Source organism: Genypterus blacodes, unplaced genomic scaffold (genome assembly GCF_046128005.1).
Source record: "Genypterus blacodes isolate CSIRO-AG114 ecotype Tasmania unplaced genomic scaffold, CSIRO-AGI_Gbla_v1 ptg000105l_1, whole genome shotgun sequence".
In the NCBI taxonomy this organism is placed as follows: Eukaryota; Metazoa; Chordata; class Actinopteri; order Ophidiiformes; family Ophidiidae; genus Genypterus; species Genypterus blacodes.
This window is the reverse complement of record NW_027466909.1, coordinates 556,368-581,224: the sequence shown is the minus strand read 5'-3', so window position 1 is coordinate 581,224 and position 24,857 is coordinate 556,368. Positions and strand designations below refer to the sequence as shown.

At 46.9% G+C, this 24,857-nt stretch overlaps 1 protein-coding gene across 1 annotated transcript; it reads left to right on the top strand.

Annotated features, from left to right (window-relative positions):
- Positions 1–2,327: 2,327 nt before the first annotated feature.
- On the top strand, positions 2,328–24,465 carry spock2 (SPARC (osteonectin), cwcv and kazal like domains proteoglycan 2). The gene is made up of 10 exons (XM_076160380.1): positions 2,328–2,548; positions 14,744–14,789; positions 20,366–20,480; positions 20,679–20,784; positions 21,242–21,350; positions 21,675–21,812; positions 22,091–22,309; positions 22,881–22,943; positions 23,250–23,381; positions 23,984–24,465. The coding sequence occupies exons 1-10, from the start codon at positions 2,339–2,341 to the stop codon at positions 24,127–24,129; spliced, it is 1,284 nt and encodes a 427-aa protein (XP_076016495.1). The 5' UTR covers positions 2,328–2,338; the 3' UTR covers positions 24,130–24,465.
- The last annotated feature ends 392 nt before the right edge of the window (positions 24,466–24,857 follow it).

Genomic DNA, 24,857 nt, shown 5'->3' with positions numbered 1-24,857 from the left:
TTGGTGCTGCCAGTGTTTGCCCATTTTCGGTCGCAAGTCAACGCATTTACTGGCAATTGTTGCTGCAAAATATCTTGACAAGTGATTTTTGACCTTTATTGAGTCCTAAAAGTCCTAAAGGTGAGACAAATCTGCCAGTAAAGTGAGGATATTTGGACATTTCCAACAGAAAGTGGTATAAATCATCACAGCAGCACAGACAGAATAAGAAAATCAAACCTTTATGACTGAGGTTTTAAGGTTTACTGATTTTAAAGTATGAAATGAGTGACACAATGGAGAGCAGAGGTAAGGCAGAATGCGGCTGTTTCACAAACGTCCCTCACAGCCACGACTGACTTTGTCTCTATGTGTCGTGCAGGCCGATTGTTTTTGATGACAGCAGCAGCAGGACATGTTTTGTTAATGAGCATCATCTGATCTTTACACGTCTCCGCCCTGAAGCTTACATTCCGCCGTCAACGTTACATTAAAAGGAACAGACACTTTCACATGGCCGTCACTGTCACAGAGGAGAGTATGTATTCCCGTCTTTACCTAAAAACCCCCTACAGCTCCGTGACTCTAGGGTTTCTCAGCCATTTCCTTCAATGAGATGGAACGCGGCCCGGCTCGCCACGCTTCGTGTTCTTCTCTGTCACGTCGGATCTCTGTGGGTTCATCTTCCATTGCTGCCACTTTGAGGCTTCTCACTGATTATCTGCCTGGAGGATGCTTCATGTTAATCACCACGCCGCTTCCCTTCATTTGACTCATTGATCTTGGTCTGATTAATGTCATGGCGAGAATGAAGAACAGAATCTACGCAGGCTGATTGCAGCTTCAGCCTCAGCGTGGCTCCACTAATGGGACATCTACATCGCCACATATACACGCGACCTCATTCTGTGTCTCAGCTCATATGTGGCACGAACCAGATGTGCTGTTTTTGAACTTACAGTAGTAGAAGTAGAAAATCACATGGAATCAGACACAAGATCCATTTTAGGATCCATTTACTGAATTTGAGTAAAGAGCAAAGGCACAAAGTTTCTGGATGTAAATGTATTCTAAGTGTATTTTAACATCGTCTCTCCGAAATTGGTTGTTATAATTCAGCTCAGAGGGCCTTTGTGTGTGTTTTAAAAGAACTTCCTGTCTTTATCTCTGCTAGTAAACTCGATTGCATTCACAGAGAGATTAGGCGTCACACACTTTCCACGGCCAGAGGAAGATGGCATCAGTTAATCCTGCATTTCAATTACAAGCTGTCACTCAGCGCGTCTCTGCGGACCGGCTCAGACTGCAGTCGGATAACGCGGTTCAATGCCCTGGAAATGCACGAGGAAACGCTGCTGGTGTGTATGTGTATGTGTATGTGTGTGTGGGTCACCTGAACGCAGCACGACAGAGATCTTACGCAACACATCCAGCTCCTGAGAGTGCGATCCGGTCCGGGCGATAACCTACGGTCACCTACACCAACTGGGCCTTGTTGGGCCCTATTTGCGCCCACATCTGCATCCGCGGTGTGTGTGAGTGTGTGAGAGACTTCAGCAGTTATTACGTGTTTCTTATGAATATTGAATCATCTAACCGGTGGAAAAAAATTTACTAATGGCCTGGTCCCATTCAGCAGCAGCATCCAGGGTCTGTGACACACACACACACACACACACACACACACACACACACACACAAACACACAGTTTAAATAAGCCTCTTTACAACTGTAACATCTCCTGTTGATCTGCTGAGGTCAGAGGACAGAAGTTCTCGTCTGTCCTCACGCTGCTTTTGCTGAGACAAACCTGAACTCTCTCTCTCTCTCTCTTTCTCTCTCTCTCTCACCCAACCCTTCCTCCCCCGGCTCCCTCTCCCCCTTCTCTCCATCCCTGCCCTGTCTCACTCTCTCCCGCCTCTCTCTGCTTCTCTTGCTCTGTCCCTTTCTCTCACTGTCCATCCCTGCATCCCCCTCTTTCTCGCTCTCTCTGTCTCCACTCCCCCCCAAAAAATCACCCCCTCTCTCTTTCTCCCTCCCTCCATTTCTCTTGCTCCCTCCCTCTTTCTCTCTGCCTCAACTAAACTCCTTCCTCTCTCTCCCCCTCTGTCTCTCTACCCCTCCTCCCTTGCTCTGCCATTCCCTCCGTCTCTCTCTCTCTCTTTCTCTCTCTCTCTCTCTCTCTCTCTCTCTCTCTCTCTCTCTCTCTCTCGCAGCAGCAGCGGCAGCATCCTATAGGCTAATCAGCTGGTGCCTTTATTCCACCCTCAGCATCCTCCTCCTCCTCCTTCTCCTCCTCCTCCTCCTCCTCCTCCTCCCTCCAGAGGAAGAGCAGAGTGCCGGTGTGCGTGCGTACATATGTTTTGTTGCCCGCGTCGCAGCTTGGAAATGACGGATCTGTGGCGCCTTGTCGTCCCGCTGCTGATGCTGGCGGCGTCCAGCCAGCAGACCGAGGTGAGGAGCGCGAAGGAGGCGGAAAAAACGGGCAATTTCATGGAGGACGAGCAGTGGCTGTCCACCATTTCACAGTACAGCCGCAAGATCAAGCACTGGAACCGCTTCAGAGACGTAAGTCCGCCGCGGTGACCGGGAGATGCGCGGTAATGCGGTACGGGGGGTGGGGGGCGACGAGGGAGGAGGGGGGAGGGGGGGTCACGCTACCAACACTGTAGTTGTCACACACTTTCAAAGCCCAACAACACACACACACACACACCAAACTTGCAGGTGAAACACACCTCGCACTGGAACAACACAAGCAGGATGAGATCTGTGTGTGTGTTGGAATATGCAAACATCACTGCTCAGGTAGATGATGTGTGTGTTCAATCTCATTTTGGATAGAAGAAATATATATTTATTCATATAGTATCACATACAAAAGATGGAAATGGGGGATCCCGGTTGTGTTTGCAGTCTTCCCAGGCTTCAAATTGTGAATAATTGTGAAATACATTTGCGTATTTGGCCTGATTTTGTTTCATCAAGTCCAGTAAATGGTTGCGTGTGAGTGAAGTGTGTGTTTCAGGTCGTGGCAAGTGATTTCTCTCTACAAAGCTCCAGCCTGAGCGGGGCCATAATATACTGATACTGGCTCACACACACACACACACACACACACACACACACACACACACACACACACACACACACAGACACACAGGTATTGTATCCTGTATTGTAGGCTGATGTCATCATTAACCTGAATTTCCTTTGAAGTGTACTGTCCAACATTTAGTGATTGATTGATAAGTTGTGAGCTTAATGCACAATGAGCAATGGCTGCCATAGTTTTTGGAGGCAATGTGATACTTGCGGTGTTTGTACACATCAGCTGGAGTTATTTGTCCCGAGATGGACAAACGTTGTGAGTACTTAGCCGTTGATGCGTAGCTTCAACTCTCCGCTGTGTCAGAGGAGGAGTGTTAAAGTAAAAGGAATGAATAACTCCAAGCACCTTTGACTTGAATCTACCTGTGATAGGCTTAGAATTTATCAATCCACCCTTGTTTCTCTACTGCTCTCTAAAAATAATACATTTTTCCTCTATAAAACATCCTGCGTCAGTGCAAATCATGACAAAATCAGATGAATCCTTCCCCAAAGTTGTATTTCACACCATTATCACATTTCGTTTTCACTCAGATGTTGGTGTGTGTCGGTTCCTACATCGCTCAGGCTCAAACATGTACACACTGCACATGCGCTGCTACCCTTGATAATGTTAGTTTAAGAGCAATTTATTCATAACCAGCAATTAAGGAACCCTACTTTCACAGCGTCCATCATACTTCCTGTAATGTGGGTTACCTCAGGATGTGTCTCCAGACGGGTCCTGGGAGATTTCGCAAACAAGAGAATTAAGCAATTAGAGCAGAGGGGCGGTGATTGATTGATATGCATATTCACCTACTAACAGACTGAACTGGGCTGTGAGGATTGATTAAAGCCTGCAGGGTACGTGTGGTGATATATTGCTCTGTCCGCAAATGCATAGACTTAGTTGCGCCTCTGGCTATGTGAAATGATTACTAATGCTCCCAATAGGATTAGGACAATAGTGCTGTTGGATTATGTTCCACCAGAATCCTGCTAATAGAGTTTTAATTGATCTAAATTGGTTCCCGTAGCACGTGATGGGTATTGTTACTGGATTTGAAATGCGAGCAGAAGGCCTCAGATTGAATGTCTATACGAGAGCGATGCCTTTAGGAGGAGCTGAACCTTTGCACGTAATCCACATCCACACCCAGAGAAGAAGGGGAGTTGTTGTTTATCCGCGTTCATCCGCCTCCTCGGGGTGTGGGTCATTGGAATTCAGTAAGAAAAGGTGAATCCATGTAAAAATTGGCAGGGATTAAGTGTATGCGGCGTGTGCTCGCCCTGTGGAAGTCATGGAATGGAGATGAAGTTAGAATTATGTCTGGATTATGATTGACTGGGTGCTGCTCCGTATTTGCACAGCGATGATCTGAAACCTTAGTTAGAGGAGCAACTTCTCTGTGGAATCGGCACATTTTTGTTGGCTGCACACAACCTCCACCTCACAAGTCTGACTACAATGAAAACTGCATCCCACACACACACAGACACACACACACACACACATACATACACACACATACGACTGGTATATGTGGAGTGTGACTGCAGCATGAGATACAAATAACTGGGGGAAAGTGTGATGGTCTTCACTTTGCCGTCCAATATAAAGACATCACTTCAGTTCCATTCCCTTTTTTTGTGCGAGTCGAGATCAAAGCTTCTTATAATTCCACATTTCCATAATCTGTGTTCTGTATCTCTTTCAGGGTCATTATTCCCAGAGGTGATTTTTCTTTGTGTGTGTGTGCAGGCATTAATCTGAGTGTGAGCGTTTGGTGGCAAGCACAGGCACATGTGTCCAGGTCTATCCATGTGCAGGTGCATAATTGTGATGTGTTTGTGTGTGTGTGTGTGTGTGTGTGTCAGTGTGTGTGAAAGGGCAGGGCCGCGGGTGTTTCTGTCGATGATGATGATGACAGGAGAAACATCAGAGAACCGTTGCATCTCCCTGGGGGAATTGGCATTAGGAGCTGCTTTGATTCCAGTTTGCTGCCGTAGCAACAGCAGCGGCGCCGTTACAGCGCTAAACTGGAACACGTCTCCCTGGGAATTTGATGACTCCATCCTTTCACCTGCCCTGCTAGCAAATTTATGAATCTATACTAAAGCAAAGGCTTAGCTCATGAATATTCGCTGCGTTATTTTCAGGGAGAAACATTCCAAACCCGGCCAGGTTCCACATGTTTGGGGTTGTGGTTGTGGTGAGGCTGAGGGATGTGCAGCCTGAACGACATTTCAGTGTCACGTTAAAGTGATCGACCACTCGCATCCTTTGATCCTTCAGCGTGGAAGGATTAAAGGACATGATCGCCTAGTTTTCCCGTAAATTTGTGAGGAATGTGTGTACTCGTCCTTTATTGTTGCCATATTTTTAATCAGTAATTTGAATTAACAGTGTAGAATTGCAATTTTTGCAACCAAGTATTTTCATCTTAATGTTTCTCTTTTGGGAATGTTGAATATTTATGAAAGTCAAGCTTTAACCCTCTGTGAGGTCAACTTTGCAATTTTACTTTTCACCAAATTTCTACATCTTTTTCTTTTCAAGGCCTCATATGCTGATTGGTTTGCAGTCTGAGTGTGAAGGATTCAATTATTTAAAAATGAATCACCGGGCAATAAAATGTGAGAAGATTTTGTTGAATCTATTTTTTTTTTTTTCAAATTTTCCACATCGTTTTTAATAGTATGATGAAGAAGTATATGAATATAAGAATACGATTAAAATGTTTTCTTCTGACTTTTGTTCTAGATCGTTGTTTTTTAAATTTATTCTTTAGAAAATCACAAGAATTTATATTAATAATTTATATTACACTGGAAATTCTAAAAATAAAAATGACTTCAGACCCCAGAGGGTTAATTAGTGCTGCAGTATTCATATCTGAGTGAAGCAACGTTTCATTAGTTTACCCGCGATCCTCTATAGCTATAGAAAGTCAAATTACACAAACTGATGTTGGCTCACAAAGTCCTTTGAGAGCAGAATGTTGATATTAATTCAACAATACAAAGCAACATGAGAGATGAGCTCTTTCACTCTCGTTTTAGCATAAACCCACACATGCACACAAACACGCTCATCCCCACAAACACAAACACACACAATTCATATGCTGCAGAATACACACTGTAAATATTTAATATTAATTCTCTCACCAGATGTAAAAGCAGCGATGTGCTTGAATCGGGATAAGAGGCGCTTTCCCATCAAGTAAAAATAGCTTCCACACTTCAATCTGTTTGGCTGAGGGACAACGTGACTCGATTTAACAGTCGCAGTCAACAAATCATAGAGTGGGATACCTTCAATCCTTTAATCTGACAGGTGCTCCCGACGTTTCATCCCGCTAATGCATCAAAGCCTGGGAACACAGACTGAGCAAAGGCAGTAACGGAGGCTGAATATCAAATTTGTGTTGTTTTAACCCTTCAGGCTTATTGACTTATTAATATTCCTCATTGTATTCACTCAGTTCTTAAGAGAAATTAGTCACCCACCTCATTTCTGAACTTCCCCCTAATGATAAACTGAATGATTTCTATTCATTTGTATTCAAGTAAAGGTTACAGAAATGAATCCTGTCAAGCGAGATTTAAATCATGAAGAGACCCAGTAAGTAAAAAGATTCCACAACATGTTAGAGCACATAAATCGCCCTGTTTTACTCAGTGTGCATAGTGGTGCTGCATGCAGCAAAGGAGAGTAGAAGTAGATTGTGTGTTTATCATTATGGGCTGTAGGTTCAACATTATATGAATACACAAACTGAGCGTTAGATGTGCATTGGCTCTGTTCGTGTATTCCCACTTATCAGTAGTAAATTCAGTCCATGAAATCATTGAACCTTGAAATTAGTCTGACGTTTGTTCTCTGTTGATTCAAGATGAAGTGAGAGAGCTGCCTACCAACGGACACAGCAACACTCACCCGCTTATTGTCCCATTCATCATAACTGTCAACGTGAACAACAAAATGAATGAATGCGGCGATGATCCACTGGGGTTTGCTCCTCAGTCAGTCTCTGCTGGTAAATAATCTGTATCTTCATCCCGACGACCACATCTCTCATACCTGTCGCAATTAACCAACAAGGGAGGGTTGAAAAGACCCAAGAGACAGTACTTTTGATACTTCAGTTTCCAAGTAATCTCCACAGAATCAAACAAAGTACTTGGGCAACTTGTGTATTTGACTTTGTTTGAAGTTAAGGAGCCATTCAAAATGTTGAACCCAGCATTTTCTCTATTAAAATTGAAAAATCGATTAAATCATTAATTGAAAGTGGATAGTTTTTGATGATGACACTGCAACCCTGACTGGAGCCTCGTATGCTTTTAGTCTGAGGTCCAGCAGGACTTCAGTGTTAGTGTGAGTGTGTGTCTGTCCTTAATGCTCTCTTTTAATCAGCATTTCACCAAAGCATTCACAGCATAATTGTGCATAATGGCATCAGTAACAGTCAGGCCAAATACTCCATTAAAGACAAACCTATCAAGGTAGTGAGTAAATCATCACAAAAACTTAACTTGTAACCCGCAGTATCGCACAAAGCCAGAGTACCCTGATGCACCGATGCACTGATGCACTCATGTCGTGAATTATGATGATAACAGCCAATCAGAGGTCCATTAGTCCATCTCGCCATGCTTTGTTTGGGCTAGGAGTTGTTTCTTATCATGCACCAGGCCTCTCTGCTTTCAAAGGTCCAGAGAGAACATCTAGATCAGCTCAGGCTGTTTTTAGAGTGGCGGCCGGCTTGTTTCGGGCTACTGGTGAGCTGTGGGACGCCTTGGCCGGCTACCAGAGGCCTAGGCGGGCTGTAATTGAGTGAGAGGGGGGGAGAGGGGGGGAGGGAACTGCCTTTCATCATCGCCTGCTGGCATGGATACAGCTGCTTCCCACTGCAGCACAATAGCTACAGCTGAAGGGCACGGGCGCCGCAGAGACAGACAGGGAAAACGATTTGTTTAATAGTAAAGAGAAGTGGGAAGGATCAAAGATTTTGGCGGATACGAGTGCATGAAATACTGTGAGTAAGACATTTAGGACCTGAGAACCCACAGCTAGACTTTTAAAGAATGATTCAGATTGGCCTTGAAATAATTACAGCATCTTGTTTTTTGTGTGTACTTACTATCGACCATCCAATCAGCCTTTCACACCTGTTGGGGCTTTAGAATAGCCTGAATGAAAACATTACATTACATTACATTACGGTCATTTAGCAGACACTTTTATCCAAAGTGACTTCCAATAAGTGCGTTGATACACTTGATAACATTACTCTCCTATAAGAATAATAATTTCTGATTCTCGCCACTTTCTCACAGCCTGGATTTTCAGTGCAGGAAGCGGTTCTGAAAGCGTCCTTCCATTCCTCTCAAATACTTATCTTCATCAAAGGTGCCAGAATTCCCCGCATGCCGGCAGCAAATGCATTTCAACATTTCACATGCATGAGTTCTCACAGTGACCTGCTTCTGTGTTCTGCGCCGCAAAATAGGTTGTCCGCGCCACAGAGCAACTAACATACAAGAATCGGCGTCTAATGAGCTCTGTGGGATACTGCCAACGTCTTCATGAACTTCAACACAGCCTGTATGTGTGTAAGTCACTTAATCAGCACCAGAAAAAGACTCCTGTGATCATTTTATCAAAGGAATGATGCCTTTTTGTAATGATTTTCATGCACACAGATGTCAAACGGGTCAGAATGAGACTTGTCTTGGTATCATAGGTTATTGCTAGGACGCGTCTGGGTTCTGGAGACGCGGTATGTCGTTACATTTACAGGCAGGTCCACTAAATCACAGCTAACAATAACGCTAAGTGGCAGTGTCTGTCCCTACAGTAAATGCCACACACAAGTGTTATTACCCTTTGGGCCCGAGCCAGAGTGAGTCAGAGCCGGGTCGAGAGCCGCTCTGCTAGGTGGCCCATACGAGAGGGATTTGATTAGTCCTGCCAAAGAAAGCCAGGAGCAACACGGAGCAAAGAAAGAGGCAAAAAAAACAAACAACGGATGTATTTTTGTCTGAGATTGCTTGAGAAAGTGTTCGCCCTAATCAAACATTGCACTTTTGCTCTTTCTCCCTGTTCTTCAACGTTAAAGACCTCAGCCTTCCCACGCCGAGCCAACGCTAGGCTGGTTCATCCGTGCGGGCCGTGCATTGTAAAAATCTGTAGGTCGAAGCAGTCACAAGGTTTACAGACTGTACACACTCTTCTTCTTTTACTTTGAACAACATTGTCAGAGGATTGTGCGCGAAAATACTCATTCTGCTACCTGTGTTTGTGTAACTAGAGGGAAAAGAGAGTGAATTTAAGCTAAAGGTTGATGTGCAGCAATGGTAGAAATAGGATTAAAAGGTTAAAAACAATTAATGTGATGACATTTAGTAGTAGTGTTTTCCAGTGTGTGTGTGTGTGTGTGTGTGAGATGTCATGGTTGAATACATGGCTTTTTATTTACATGGGGTGAAATATATTTTGTTTGTAAAATACAAAATATAGTCGGGATGGTAGTGCTGGGGTAAAACAATTTTTTAACTGGTATAATTTTATGTTATTTGTACGAAATAGACCAAGAAGTACTATAGAGGTCATGGGTCAATAGGAAGTGACTACGAGAAAAGAGGGAGAAGAAGAAGAGTGGCGGGAAAGAAGAGGCGATGAGCTCATGTTTGTTAATCAAGAGTGTAAATACGTGACGCAGGTATTAATAATATGTTTGCGGCATGCAGTTATGTTAGTGCACTTTGGTAGACATTATATCGGACTATCGGGAGTTTCTTGGATACTTATATACTTAATAAACACTATTTAACCGGCCGGATACGCGGATTAGCCCGGTTAGCAAACACCGGAGTGGATCTGTAACGCGTTTGGACTGGAGTGGAGTAGTGGAGGACCCGGTGAGCGCGACACCCTTCTGGCTGCAGCGCCGTGCTCAGCAGAGAGGGGGCGCCAACGTTGCTACATCCTGGACACTAAAGTGAGTTTGTTTACGCTTGCGCGAGTGAAAGATTTGCGACAGTTTGCGGCTTATTCTCAGTTTTACGGGCCCTTTAATTCATTTATTGGTGTGAGAAGTATATTGAACTTGCAACTTGTATTTGTTTGAATTAAGAATTTCCGGGTTAAGACCTAAAAGCTACAAGGTGAAATAAATTGTTCGTTTTTGTGTTACGTTTAAAAACTAATTTTGAAGCTTCATTCTTGTTCATAACAGAATCTTTGGTAAATCTTTGAATGTTACATCAGCATCAGTTTTAAATTTCCTTCACAGCAAAATTTAGCAATAACACAAGAGCCATCTCAACATAAATCCATTTTTTAAGCAGCCCTGTGAGTGTGAAATCAGCTCTGGGTTGTTGCAGTTGTCTCATTAAACGACACCATTATAAACTCCCTTGTCCTCCTTGTCGCCCACTAAACCAAGGCCACTCCATTGATTTTCCCGTTGCGGTACGAGTCTGTTTTTCACTTGAGCCTGGTGTTTTTCAGGGAAGTCTGAAGGTTCTCGCTGTTTGTACCAGATTCTCCTGTGAGTTGCAGACTGTTTTCTTATTTCCCGCAGGGTCCTGAAAGGCACAGGGGCTGATTTTATTTATAGATAGCGAGCACAAGGCTGGAGTGAGAGCGCAGAGACTTTGTGGACTAAGTCAGAATTTTTTATAGCTGTATCTGAGCGTGTGCGTATATTTTTGTGTCTATGTACTAATGTGTGTTTGTAGAGCCTTTGCTGCCTGTGTTGTATTGGTGAATACGTGCTGTGTTGATGCACGTCTGTCTTTCTGATCCCTGAATGCTGCGTGATACGAGCTGTACACCAACACTTGCTGTGTCTTAATTCCTCAGTTTCTTCATGAACTCACCGAGAGTCTGACCTCTGAAAACGTCAATACAACAATAATGTGCGGCAGAAGATGAAACTGTCGTAGCCGGATTGCAAACCTCTTTTGCAATCTTCCGACTCCTCTCACGTCAGATTTGCTTTTGACTTCATGCTAGAGAAATGGACTAGACTCCTTCTGCATGTGATGCTCTGCCTCTGGCCCACATCCCAAAGCTTGGGCTTAGACGTCTCTGTGAAGGCAGGGACGCGGGGAACAGGCAGGCTTTGTCTCTCTGCAGCCCAGTATGCGTGAAGATAATAACATGCAGGATGAGAATGTTGTCGGGGGGGCTTTTACATTTCAGCTTAGACGTGTCTCATGTGATCCGTAAACCAAATCTGACAGATGCTTCTTTATATGAGTCTCTGCACACTCATGGATGTATTTCATACCAATTCTGGGTTCTCTTCAATAGCTTCTCCTCGAAATCAATGCATGGGTATCTCTCGTACAGATTCCTATTTAGTTCTGAATTATTCATCTCTATTTAGATTTTTCTCAGTTTGGATGTTTTGCTGCCTCGACTTCACTTTTCTCCTTTTTATTTGATGCTCTCCACCTCTTGCAGACGTGGTGAATCTCTGCCGCCAGCCTTGTTGTGTTCTCGTCTGTTTGCGACTCTTGTCCTTGAAGAGGTTCTTCGGTTTGCTGAAGGACTTTTCATTCTCGATGGAGTTGGAAGAGAATAAAAGGAGACTTGAGGTAGCAGAAGTGTTAGGCAGCAAGTCTTAACGCGGCCTGGAGGGAGATAAGGCCTTATTTCCTGTGGAGAGCAGCAAGCAGGTTCATCTTTTGTCATAGGTGACTACAGGATCACCTGAACTTCTGAGCATAGCCCCAGAGTTTCCTGACACGGTTTGTGTCTCGTACATTATTGTAGCTCTCTGCCGTCCAAACGATCCAATGAAAGTCAATGTTACTATTAAATATAAGAAAAGATCAAAGTTGTACCTTTATCCTGCAATAAGCTTTTCTACAGGAGGTGCTGTGTGTTGTGTGTCAGTGGTGAGACAGCGATGCTCTCTGCAGTCCAGCTGGACAAACCCACTGAACACAGATGGGAGCTGACAGCTGACGTTTACCTAGAAACACCTGTCAGTCACAAACGCAGCCTGCAAAACACACGCACACACGCACACACGCGCACACGCGCACACGCGCACACACACACACACACACATACACACACAGACACAGTCATTTATTGGATACAGTTTTCTTTGTTCGTTCTCACTTTCCACGTGACACTCCCCACACACAGACACACACACACACACACTTTCTCACACGTATATTTATACACATTCTGTCACAGATCTATATGACACTGTGCCAGCTCCTCCTGAGATGAATTTCATTTGCGGGGGCTGCAGGCTCGGCCGGCCCTGATCCTCGTCCCGCAGATATGAAGGATTGCGACGTGTCAGTCAGTGTCGTGGAGCGCATCAGGAGGGCGAGCGCTCAGCCTGGGTGGATACAGAGGAGGAGGAAACGCTCCCTCGCTCAGCTCTCTGATGTTATCAGCTAGATCCCAGAGCCTTCTCTCTGTGTGTAGCATCACTCAGTGGGGGAGGATTGACTTGAAATCAGAAAGATACAAGTTACATTTCTGAATTAAACATTCTACTGAGGTCAAAGTAAATAAACATTAGGTGTAAAATCCAATCGCTGCAGTAAAAACCAAGGCTCCCTTCCATCTCGCAATGAATTTAGAGTCTTGAACTGTAAAGTAACTGGTGCAAGTGTAAGTCATGCGTATGTACCTGAGAGTTAAAGTTTTAGTACTTTAATCCATGTTTTGGAGATTCTATTTTCCTCCTGTGCACCACATTTGTCCGTCCGCTGTGCATTTCCCGCTCAGTCTCAGGGGGATATATTTCCCCCCAACATGTCCTTAGCAGCCTCGCTTTTATAAAACCATCGATTTGCAGTCGTGTCAGCGCGGCAGGACACTTTTCCTCATCGCGCTTGGCAGAAATACAAATACAGACCGGCTGCTCAATAATGCAGGAGCTGAAGCATCAATAAAGGAGACATGAGAGGCGTCGGATTAACGGCCGGTGTCGTAAACTCCTCAGGTCCTGCCCCGCGCTTACGTGCCGCTCCATCAGGCCCAACAAGGTTAAAGCACACAGCAGAGCATCACTCATGAGCACAACTGGAAGGAGGAATTTAACTTAGACGCTCCCTGACGCGCACGCAAGCCGGGGTACAGGAAGCGGCGATGGCGTTGGTAAACGGGAAGAGGTGTCTGTGTGTGTGTGTGTGTGTGTGTGTGTGTGTGTGTGTGTGTGTGTGTGTGTGTGTGTGTGTGTGTGTGTGTGTGTGTGTGTGTGTGTGTGTGTGTGTGTGTGTGTGTGTGTGTGTGTGTGTGTGTGTGTGTGTTTGATACAAGCTCTTGCCAGGGACGGATATATTTACCTCTGTGATATGAAAGCGTTCGGGTCAAGGCGGCGGCCCCGCCCCCGGCCTGCGTTCAGGAGGGCAGCAGCTTATTTGTTGTGTCAGGATTTATACGCTTCCAGGGAACTCTTTGGCACAAGACGCCGGTACTGTAAATGTTTACGGTGATGAGTAAATCACGGCGAAAGGGAGCAGATTGTAAATATCCACCGATGAGTCAGGTTCATTATTTCCGACCCTCCAATATGCCAGCAAACGCCTCACATCTGCACCGTCTGCTGCCGTGTCTGACCTCACACCGCGAGGAAATACGGCCGCGCAATTACGCCTTTAAGAATCCTGGGATTTCTCTCAGGTGGGATGTGTCCAACTGTGTGGTGGAGAAGGTTCACACATACACACACACATACACACACACACACACACACACACACGGAATATTTCTTGACATACTTCAACACTGTAACAAATGTGATCAAATGTTTACATATCCATTGAACGTTACAGTTGATTTGATGTTTATTTGAGTAATTCGGCATTTAAGTCCTGTAGTATGACGTAGATGGAGCCGATTCTTACACATGCAAATCTCAGCACATTGTTTTCTGTCTGGATGTATTTCTCTGATTGTGTAACTTGGTGTCACTGCAGTGTTAACTTGAGCTCAAGCTGAATTCTGCTCTGAATGATGCATTGTGTTCCAGCTGCTGGGAGCTTTGAATGCTGATGAATGCAGCCTCTATCTAAAATGACTCTTTTCTCGTTCTTCTTCTTCTTCTCCTTCACTAACACGCCGTTCCTTTTCTCTCCTCCCGCTGTCGTATCACCAGGAGGTAGAGGTCAGTTTCTCCCCTTCTCTTCCTAAAACGCTCCTCTGGCCGCCTTTTGTGCGCCGCCTCGTTTCACTCGCCGCCTCATTTCCCTCTCTCTCTCTGCACGCCTTTATCTCCGCCTCTCCCTCCCATCTTCCTCTTTAAACACGCACACGTTTTAATGAGTTGGACATATAATGTTCTAATTAGGTGCAGAAGAAGAGCAGAGCACCTTAAAATAAAGGAACATCGGCTCACGGCCACATTATATTTCTTAACACAGATTCTTTGCCTCATTTCCATTTGGTGGCGACACAAAACATTCCTATCTGTCTCTATGGTAACCCCCTCCACTAATTATCATACTGAAAGTCAAATGTAAACATTCTAATCAGTGTGCAATGGTGATGGAAAGTATGTAAAGTACTTCAGAGCTTTGTGAGTGTTTCATTGTGCGTGCAATCATCATCAGCCGCCATTTAAGCCTGCAAGTTTTGGATGTTCTGGATTGGCTTTACAATGTTTTTCTCTGTTTTTGTAGGACGACTACGTTCGCACCTGGGATGAGAATCAAGCCTCCAATGACAGTAAGTCTCACCTTTACCCAAACTCTTCTTCTTAAGGTCCAGATCTTTGTTAAATTTCCTTAAATGGCCCTAAGTGCCGTACTCAGGGGGGTTGAATGTGTGTAAATGTCTTGCTGACACCCAGAAATGTGTCTTAAAGGTTGGAGGCGAAGCTGCCACCTCCAGTGTGACCGTTACTGCTGTTACGCCTTTAGAAGAGGAAACTAGTTGAGCTTTTCCTCGATTGTCTATGACTTTGTCGTATGCAAAATCTGAACTTTGCTTGTTTAAGTTTGCGTATAATCGTGGACTAGAAAGAATCTGTAACCTCCAGCACTTTCTCCTCATATCGTCTATTCCTGTCCTTGTATTGTGGCTCGTTAACATTTTGAGAGTTTGTTTGCCGTCTCAGCAGAAGCTAGACGAGGTCATGGGTGTGGGTGACGTCCTCTCTGTGCGTTCAGATTTGCTGCCTGGAGTAGAGTTCATGTGTTTGTGCGCTCTTTTGCCAGGCCACCGAGAACAAAAGTGGTGTCGTTGGTGTCGCGCACCAAGAGTCATTTCTCTAGACATTTAAAAATAAGTGTCAGTTTATGTCAGTAACTCATTAACTTGAACTTGGCCCGACCCTGACGTGTGGAACAGGCGGCTCTTTGTCCGCCCGCGCCGCTCCGCTGCAGGTTTTCTATCCTGCCATCTAATTAATTGCGTCCACCTGGTACAAGCTGAGACACCAGCTGAAAGCAATTAGGTGGGACACCCCTGGTCAACGAGCTCCGGAGGCAGGAGCCAGGAAGGTGGAGCGGAGGGTTCACCTGCTCCAACTGGCTGCTGAGCTTTACAGGCTCTATGTTTGCTGCTCTCTTCTGATTGCTGCATTTCACACTTTCACAGCATGAAGGTCTAATCAGAGGTAATGTACTTGTTATGTCTCAAACTGTGGCGTAGATAGAACCCGTAGCCTGTTGCTGAACTGCCACGTTTACCAGGACATCAGCGCCTGGTGGTATCAGACGGTGTTGTGGACATTCTGTGCTCTGGTGTCGGCTGCTGTCTACACTTGTCGTTGCTCTTCGGTGAAAAGGTTGAGAGATGTTAGCACTCTGCTTTATCTGCTCGACTGCATCTAATCTCCCCAAGGAAATGCTTAACTGGCTGGAGTTGAACCTGTCGCCTCTCAAGTCCTTCTCCTCCACTGCCGCAGTGACTCCAGCCTTAATTGAGCCTCTGGCAGATGAAGTCATGACACAGAGTCGTGTCGTCAGCCATTACAGCTTGATTTGCAGCTTAAATGAAGTCGACCGAACACCACAGTCCATTAGCGCCGTTTCCAAGGGTTTAATGAAGGAGTAATTCTGGTTTCCAATGAAAGGCCATCGACAGGGGTAAAAGCCTAAGTAAAACAGCGTGAGATGGGGTTGTGGGCTAATATGGTTTCATTTAGTGTGAAGTGACTGTCATCAACATTATTCCTGCCGACTGTAAGGCAATTTGCCGACGAGAAACTTGTGGACGAGGCAAGAAAGGAATTGGACCGGAGGAAGGGAAAGGACGTCTTTGTGCTTCGCTGGCTGCTGAATCTGCAAAGGAGAAGACGACGGAACAAAGAGGCCTATCGTCTGTATACACACACAATATACACACAATGCCAACACACACATGTGATGATGTAATGAAACTTCAGTTTAACATATATTTGTCCTTCAAGAACGAATAAAAACTGCCCTGTTGTTTGTTCAGGCAGTAGAAGGAGACGATCGTTCCTAACCTATAGACATGAGAAACATAGAACAAGTCCAAATGAAGAGCTGCCTGTTAACGGTTGGAAGCCTAACATTTACGTCTGAGTGCTGGCAGGATTGTTGGAGCTGCTGATGTTTGGCTTTGACGTTTTCATTAATGAGTAGTGATGTTGTGTTAGTGTGTAACAGCGTCGTGTCTGCTCAGCTGTGTGTGCTCGGCTCTGATGAAACTCGAGCAAAGTTTTCCGCGTTTGCCTGAGGTTTCTAGATGAATAGAACTCTGGCTCTGTGCATCCCCGGCGCTTTCATCCGTCTGTGCCTCTTTGACTTTAGCATGCCATCTCCCCTCATTGATCTGCCTTCCCTTATGACTGGAGTAATGAAGCGGAGGAGGGAAAAGAGGAGATTTGTCCCTCAGAGACCTCACTAAATCAGTGTGATGTCTTCACTCCCGAGCTCAGATGAGCCTGCAGGCCTCATTTCTCAAACCGGGCGGCCCAGACCGCCGCACAGAGGAAGACAGCTTTTGAAGTGTCAACACCCCTAATGCGCCGACAGCCCAGAGACAGAGGTGGAAATCTGCATTCAGGCGTTGCGGCGGCCGACTCCACTTCAGCCCTGTGCTGTGCGAAGGAGAGGTCAGGGGAGTTTGCGGTCGATTTCTACAGTCAATTTGTCAGCCGAGTAACTCCCCTGGCCTGTGATTGAATCAGCTGCCTCTAAAGACGGTAAACAATGAAGAGGGGAGGTTGTAACTTTAAAAAGAACAAGCAAATGTGCACGAGTGTGAAGTCAAATGAACTCAGGCGAACAGTTTGATGGCGCTGAGATCCAGAATCCCTCCTGCCTTGCTTGATCAGAGATTGTCCCGACTAGAGAGGACATGTGAATGGTGAATGGACACTTTGTGGCAAATCAATGGCTTTAAAAATCAATGCCAAACTGAGGAGAAGGGAAAAGACACTGAGTCTGCACTCCACCAGGTCTGGACTTAAATACCTCCTCAGGGTATTGACAGGTATCGGTTCTTGGGTAACTTATGGATCCGCACGTTCGCTCTCTCGCACGTCCTTGGCTGCCACCAAACGCCTCGCTCAAACCTCCTGTTGGATGTGAGGCGACCATCCTCAACTCCTGAGACTCCTGAGAATTTTTAGATTCTCTTTCTCTACACACATCTCTACACATTCAGGTCCACAGAGTCAAACCTCTCCTCTCCAGGCAGTCTGCAGCTCTTCATCCTTTACACACCTCCTGTCTAGACGACTAGAAGAAAACCCTGTGACCCACACAACGACTTCACCTTCACACTCTCCACTTCTGCTCGGTGTCGACCCGGGCTGCTCCCTGAGGGTCTCTCCTTGAATTCGACACACACAAGGTTGCAGCACAAAGTTACTGCAGCTCTTGAGACCACTTGTCCCTCCTCTTCCTCTCATTTTTCTGCATTTTTTATTGTTCAAAATTGCGTTTTTGCCGTGCAGAAACATGTTTGTCTTGCCTGTCTACAAAACAGATGATGAGGCTTGAGTTTACTTCCTTTATCCGCAATCTGGAGGGATTAACAGCACCCTAATCTGGATTGGATTTGACTCAAGTACTGGGCGGCTAATTATTAGAGATTAGTGTGATACCAAAGGGTATTCTTAGAAAGAGTGAAGAAGGTGTGAAGTAGGTTAGTGGGTAGGAAAGGTGCAGCAGGTGGAGATGCAAGTGTCGGAACAAAGGGGAGAGAACACATTTTTAAAGGTTCATGAATGCGATGGCAGGAGGAAGAAACATGAGGAGGAGGAGGAAGACGCGGGGAGACTGATGAGCGTGACTGCATGTGTGTCCTCAGACACGGAGGAGGAGGAAGAAGAAGAGAGTTCTCAGAAACACCAGATTGAGCTGCAAATCGCAGGCAGTCCAGAAATGATTCCCGGGCCCGCAGAGAGCCTGTTGCTATGGAAACGTCATCATCGCAGGCAATGCTTTAATCCGCGGAAGCCTGTTAAGTTAACATGAGGCTCAGGCAGCCACCGTATGCTTCTGTACCCACAACACAACGCCGTGCCAGCATTGTAGCTGCTCCGCACCCCGACCAAGATTTATTTACAAATGTTTTGCTATTAGGAGGCGGGATTATCTGCTCTCTGCGTTTTCACTCCTTTGACTTAAATGTTAAACGCTAAATCCTCTTTGTCGTCACAGTGGAACACAGTGTTACGTGCAGATTTACAATAGAAGGAGAAGAAGAATAGACTGGCGCTCGTCACCACTGTGCAGCTTTCCACCGCCTCTTATCTCCTTCTCTGACTCCGGCTGTGACGTGAAGGATGGAGGAGGCTGCGGTCCGGCCGTACCCCGATTCTGCTGATGCACTGGTGTTAATTAGACAAAAGAGGGGGGGGGGTAGAAACCTCAATCAGGACAGGAAGAGAGAGAGGGAGAAAGAGAGAAAGCAGCAAAAGGAGGTGTGGATGGAAGAGATGAAACACAGCGGGGGGGGGGAGTGTGTGTGTGTGTGTGTGTGTGTGTGTGTGTGTGTGTGTGTGTGTGTGTGTGTGTGTGTGTGTGTGTGTGTGTGTGTGTGTGTGTGTGTGTGTACTGGTCAGAGCTCTTGAGTGGATGAGCACCCTGCATCTGGGTGTTGATGCCTCCGAGCGTCACTGTTTCTCCTCAGCAGCCACATTGTGTTACACAAGCAGCTCAGTCATGTGTGTGTGTGTGTGAGGGGGGTGTGTTGTTTTGGATTTGCGTCTCAAATCAGATATCTGTCGGTTTGCTTCAATAATCCCGTGACGTATCCGGCATGAACGTATTCACCCGCAACCAACAGGAGATTACAGGAGAGGAGATCCTGAGTGCGTCGGCTAAATTACAATGGTGCCGTGAAATGATGCACAAGTGGAGCAGGGGGAGCGAACACGTGACTCACAAGAGCAAGAGCTAGAGCACTCCATCACACAGATCACACCCACGGGGGGGTCGTGTGTGAATAAGCTGTGTTTCAGCGCGGCGTCCTGACGGATAGCGAAGGTGAACGGAGGCCGGGGGAGTTGGAAGAGACCCGAGTGTGACATCCAGGTCGGGCTCCAAGGGACCGGCGGGGCACAGGCAGCGGTGACATATGAGCTCGTGTGGGGTGCTGACATTCGGGCGAGGTTTAGCTGCGGGCAAACGGCGTGATTGATGGAGACGGGAGGGCGAAGCGACGCAGGCTTTTTATTTCAGAAAATATCTAAGTGAGTCACATGATAACGTCCCAGACTACAGAACTGGAGAAGTGTGACACAAACATGGGAATTTAGCTCGTTTGTCCAGTTGATCATAGAGATATGGGCGGAGTCTTCTGTGTTTACGTCTCCTTCCTGTGAACCTTGAGACAGTCTTTGTAGTTGGAGGCTTAAAACGTGTTGTTGTGGGCGCTGACGTAAAGCCTTGTTATTATTATAAATACATCTTCACACCTCTGCTACGTGTCTGCGCTTGAAATAGGCCCCTGAGGCAACACTGTGATAGCATGCAAGCTGCGCCAATGTACTTAACATGAGCTGTGTCCCTTTACAGTCGTGTTTACATGAAGGATACTCAAGCTCATCCAGCCATCGGCCCTTTGTCCAGAGTGATTGCGGTCTAAGTCGGACCACAGCATGTTTTTATGTTATTATATGTAGATGGGGAGTCTAAATTGCCAGTGATGTGTGAAAGTTTAAGCCCAGTGCATGCTGGGATAAGCAGTATTTTAAGAGTCAGCCTGACTTTGTGAGGTCGTGCTGAGCTTTGAGACACTGAGGAAGATGGAAGAAGAGCAGACGAGGAGAAGCGAAGGGGCGAAGACACTAAACCTCCTCCTCTCTGTTTCCTCCCCAGATGTGGACACCACCAAGGACCCGTGCCAAAAGGTTAAGTGCAGCCGACACAAGGTGTGTATCGCCCAAGGCTACCAGAGGGCCGTGTGTGTCAACCGCAAGAAGCTGGAACACAGGTGAGTGTGTTGAGGGAGCGGCTCTGTGTGTTTGCCCAGGGGCGACGCACAAACACAATAAGACAATAACACAAAGGTCAACACGGGCCAGGCTGCCATGGCTACGGTCAGAACCATCAAGGTCCAGTGAGCTTGTTTCTGTGTACAGTCAGTATAAGCATCAACATGGCTGGAGGTTGTTGTCGCTCTCTTCTGCAGACTGAAGCAGCCGGCGCTCAGGTCACCTGGCGGCAACTGTCAGCCGTGTCCCATCTCCTCCACCGGACCTGTGTGTGGGTCAGACGGACACAACTACGCCTCAAAGGTACTCCAGCAGGGACACAGATGCTGAGAGACACACACACACACACACCTCACAGTTCTTAAACATATACATTTCATGCTAATACAGTAGTGATGTATCTGCATGCTGACCTACATGGTGATGAGGCTCTGTGGGGACAAACAGAGACGGGGCAGCGATGATGTGCGGCCTGAGCGGTGTCGACGGGCGGTGACGGCGCCGCACGCGCGCCTGTGTGTGTATTGATTCATACTCTATCTTGTGGATCACCATTCCTGACCTTGTTGTGTAAGCAGAGGCTGCGAAAAATTCAGGATGGAGTCTCAGATTTGAATCAAAGCGCACAGTCAGTCACCTTATGAATATTTGATCCGTGCTGCAGCGATAACTCATTCCACTTCACCTCTGTGTCCCCTTGTGTGTGTGTTTGTGCGCTGCTGCTGCTGTGCGTGGGCCCATGGCGTGTTTGTGTACGCAGTGCAAGCTGGAGCAGCAGGCGTGTCTGACAGGGAAAGATCTCACTCTGAAGTGTCCGGGTCTGTGTCCTTGTCCCACCGCTGCCCCCATCTCCAAGGAGAGTAAACGCGGTGAGAACAGACACACACACACACACACACACACACACACACACACACACACACACACACACACACACACACACACACACACACACACACACACACACACACACACACACACACACACACACACACACACACACACACACACACACACACACACACACGCGCAGCAATGACACAAATAATCTCAAAGCTTCCGGGTCGCTGCCTCCTCTCTTCTTTCTATCTCTCCTACGCATACAACAATAAACAAAAGCCCAGTCATAACACACTTTATCCTTTCCCGTCTTCTCCTTCTTCTCCTCCTTCTTCTTCTTCTGCACTCCACAGAGAGCTGTACCGGTCAGGATCTGGCCGATCTGGGCGAGCGTCTGAGGGACTGGTTCCAGCTCCTGCAGGGCAACGCCAAGCAGAACAACAACAGCAAGAGCGGAACCAGTGCCACTGCGGCCGCCAACACCGCATCAGGTGAGAGCAAAGACTCAACGTGTCTCCTCTGCATCCGTCTGCATGTAAAATGTATATGAGTGAGAGTTCCAGGAGAAGCTGTGATCTTGATCAAAGCACAACGTTTCTCTAATGGATGAATGACACGATGAAAAACAATGATGGATCGAGAAAAGTGAAATCACACATTTTGTGTCGGACACAAAGAGACGTTTCTCCGCACGCTGGCAGGTTTATCCTCTCGGTTTGTGCAGCTGTCCTCTGATAAAAAACCCGCCTGTGTGTCTTTGTGCTGGCAGTGCTGGACCGGAGCCTGGTGGCCAGCTGTAAGGACTCAATAGGCTGGATGTTCTCCAAGCTGGACACCAACGCAGACCTGTACCTGGACCAGGCCGAGCTGGCAGCCATCAACCTGGACAAGTACGAGGTCTGCATCCGGCCCTTCTTCAACTCCTGCGACTCCTACAGGGACGGCAAGGTGTCCACCGCCGAGTGGTGCCTCTGCTTCTGGAGAGAGAGTGAGTATCCTGGGGAGTGTGTGTGTGTGTGTGTGTGTGTGTGTGTGTGTGTGTGTGTGTGTGTGTGTGTGTGTGTGTGTGTGTGTGTGTGTGTGTGTGTGTGTGTGTGTGTGTGTGTGTGTGTGTGTGTGTGTGTGTGTGTGTGTGTGTGTGTGTGTGTGTGTGTGTGTGTGTGTGTGTGTGTGTGTTCCCATCGGGCCTTGTGTGCTCCTGTTGTTACACACAAGATGCTGAAAACATGGAGACTGAAACAAGGTTTGGGTTCTTCAGGTTTTTCGGCAACGGAACCAAAACCTCAAGGAACTGAGAAAAGCTTCCTTCCCTGAACCGTTCCAGCTTCTCGTCTTGTCTTTTCTGATTGTTTTGTAATTAAAATGCATGAAGAAACCCCATTGTGGACTTTCTGCCTCTGTGACGTGTGTGTGAATGTTCTGGTTTATCTTCAGCACCTCGTGTCTCCAGCTGAGTTCATGTTCTGCCTCATGTGAAGTCTTTAGAATCCTGATGAAGGAATATAAACCAGCAGCTCAGTTTCTTAATTGCGTGCTCTTGTCTCCTCCCTCTCCCTCAGAGCCGGCCTGCCTGGCTGAACTGGAGAGGATCCAAGTGCTGGACGGAGGCAAGCGAAAGTTTGGTAAGTGGCTGAAGTCACCATCTGACCTCTGACCTCTCTTCTGTGGAGATATAGGAAACTCTGCAAACTCCTGCGTCTTCACTTATTCTATAATGAGCCGTTACGCCTCAGCGAGCAATATGCTGACTTAATACTTATTCACCCTCAGTGTGCTCAGTGAATACATTTGTGTTTGTGGAATATGAAGTCGGCCTCTCGTGCTGCACGGGCGCGCTGCCATATGTGGATCTGCTCGCTGTCTGGAAGAATGATGCTCACCTTACCTGACTGTGAGTGTGTCTGTGTGTGTGTACATGCAAATGGCAGGTCGCTTCATCCCCAGCTGCGACGAGGACGGCTACTACAGGAAGCAGCAGTGCGACAGGGGCGAGTGTTGGTGCGTCGGGCAAGACGGAGGAGAGATCGCCGGCTCCAGGATTCGCGGCAAACCAGATTGCGGTAAATCCCCGTAGGGTTTAAACGGCGAATACATGAATAAAATCTGGAGCTGAAAGCGTAAAGAGGCGAGGAGCAGAACAAGCGCCTTCTCCGTACACGCCGGACGTGAACGCGGTGCAGATGGATCGTCTCCTCTGCAGCGTTCAGCACAACGACTCCTTTATGCTGAGGAGCCCAAAGCCCGCTGCAACATAACTCACTGCAGGGACCGGTGCCACATCCATGTGTCCGGAGTCATTTGCATTCTAAAGCGCCCGCTTGTCGCTGTGAGAAAAGTCTTTCAAGATAAATGAGGGCCGGTCGACTGAACCGGCACCTGATAAGAGAAAGCTCCCCTGGCTCGGCTTAGGAGCGACCATTAAAATCCACACAGAGTCACAGAGCTCATGGCCTTTTTTAAACTCCACAGACGAGGCTTCTAAAGGGAGTTCGTTATTCCTCATTGCTAGAAATTAGCGGTGCTGGAAGAAGCACTGAAACTAAATGATACCATAAATACAGACATGCATTCTGAAATCTGATTAAGTGAAGGAAATGTGTTTAAAGAAAAGAAATGAAAGCTCTCCCTGTGTCTCTCTCTCTCTCTCTCTCTCTCTCCACAGATGAGGAAATGGCGTATTCGGGCGATTTTGGCAGCGGGGTCGGGTGGCAAGACGAGGAAGAGAAAGAGGCGGAGGAGAACGCCGAAGAGGCCGAAGAGGAAGAAGGAGAGGTGGGAGAGGTGGATGACGGAGGATACATCTGGTAGAGAGACGACGTCTGAGCGGAGCGTCTTCACAACACGGGAGCATCTTTTATGGTTCCACACACACACACACACACACACACACACACACACACACATACACACACACACACACACACACACACACACACACACACACACACACACACACACACACACACACACCCACACCCTGTAAAGGACATGAACAAGTGCTTGCACTGGCTTAAGGAGACGAGAGATGAAGGGTTCCACTGGTTGCGGTGAAGGGAAGACGGATAAGTTATGGTCGTATTTAATGTTCATACAGGCGGGGGTGGGGGGGGGGCGGGACATTATCACCGGTTAGACATTTGGGGGGTCTGGATTCAGGAATTTTGTCCTTCATACTTGTGAATCTTTGTTCTCTTCCGTTGTTCGTCCTTTGAAGTATCTTTGAGCCGTTTTTAGCTGAGGCGTACCGGAGGTCTGAAGCAGCTGCGGGTGCCCGTAATGTGCTTGCATTAAGAAAAAAAACAAAACAAAGATGGCGTGGGAGCGTCTCAGTGGCCTCGGCCCGGCTCCGCTCACCTCTCCGCCAAAGTTTTTAGGTATTAGAAGGCTCAGTTTTAAGGTAGGAAAGGAGAAGAGGAAGCCTCGTCAGACGATTGAGACGCCTCCCCCTCTGACTTTGACCCCGTTGGTGTCATGTGCTTTGTAGCGCTCCGTCCCATCCATGACTCTTTAAGGCACAGAGTCTCTCACCACATCAC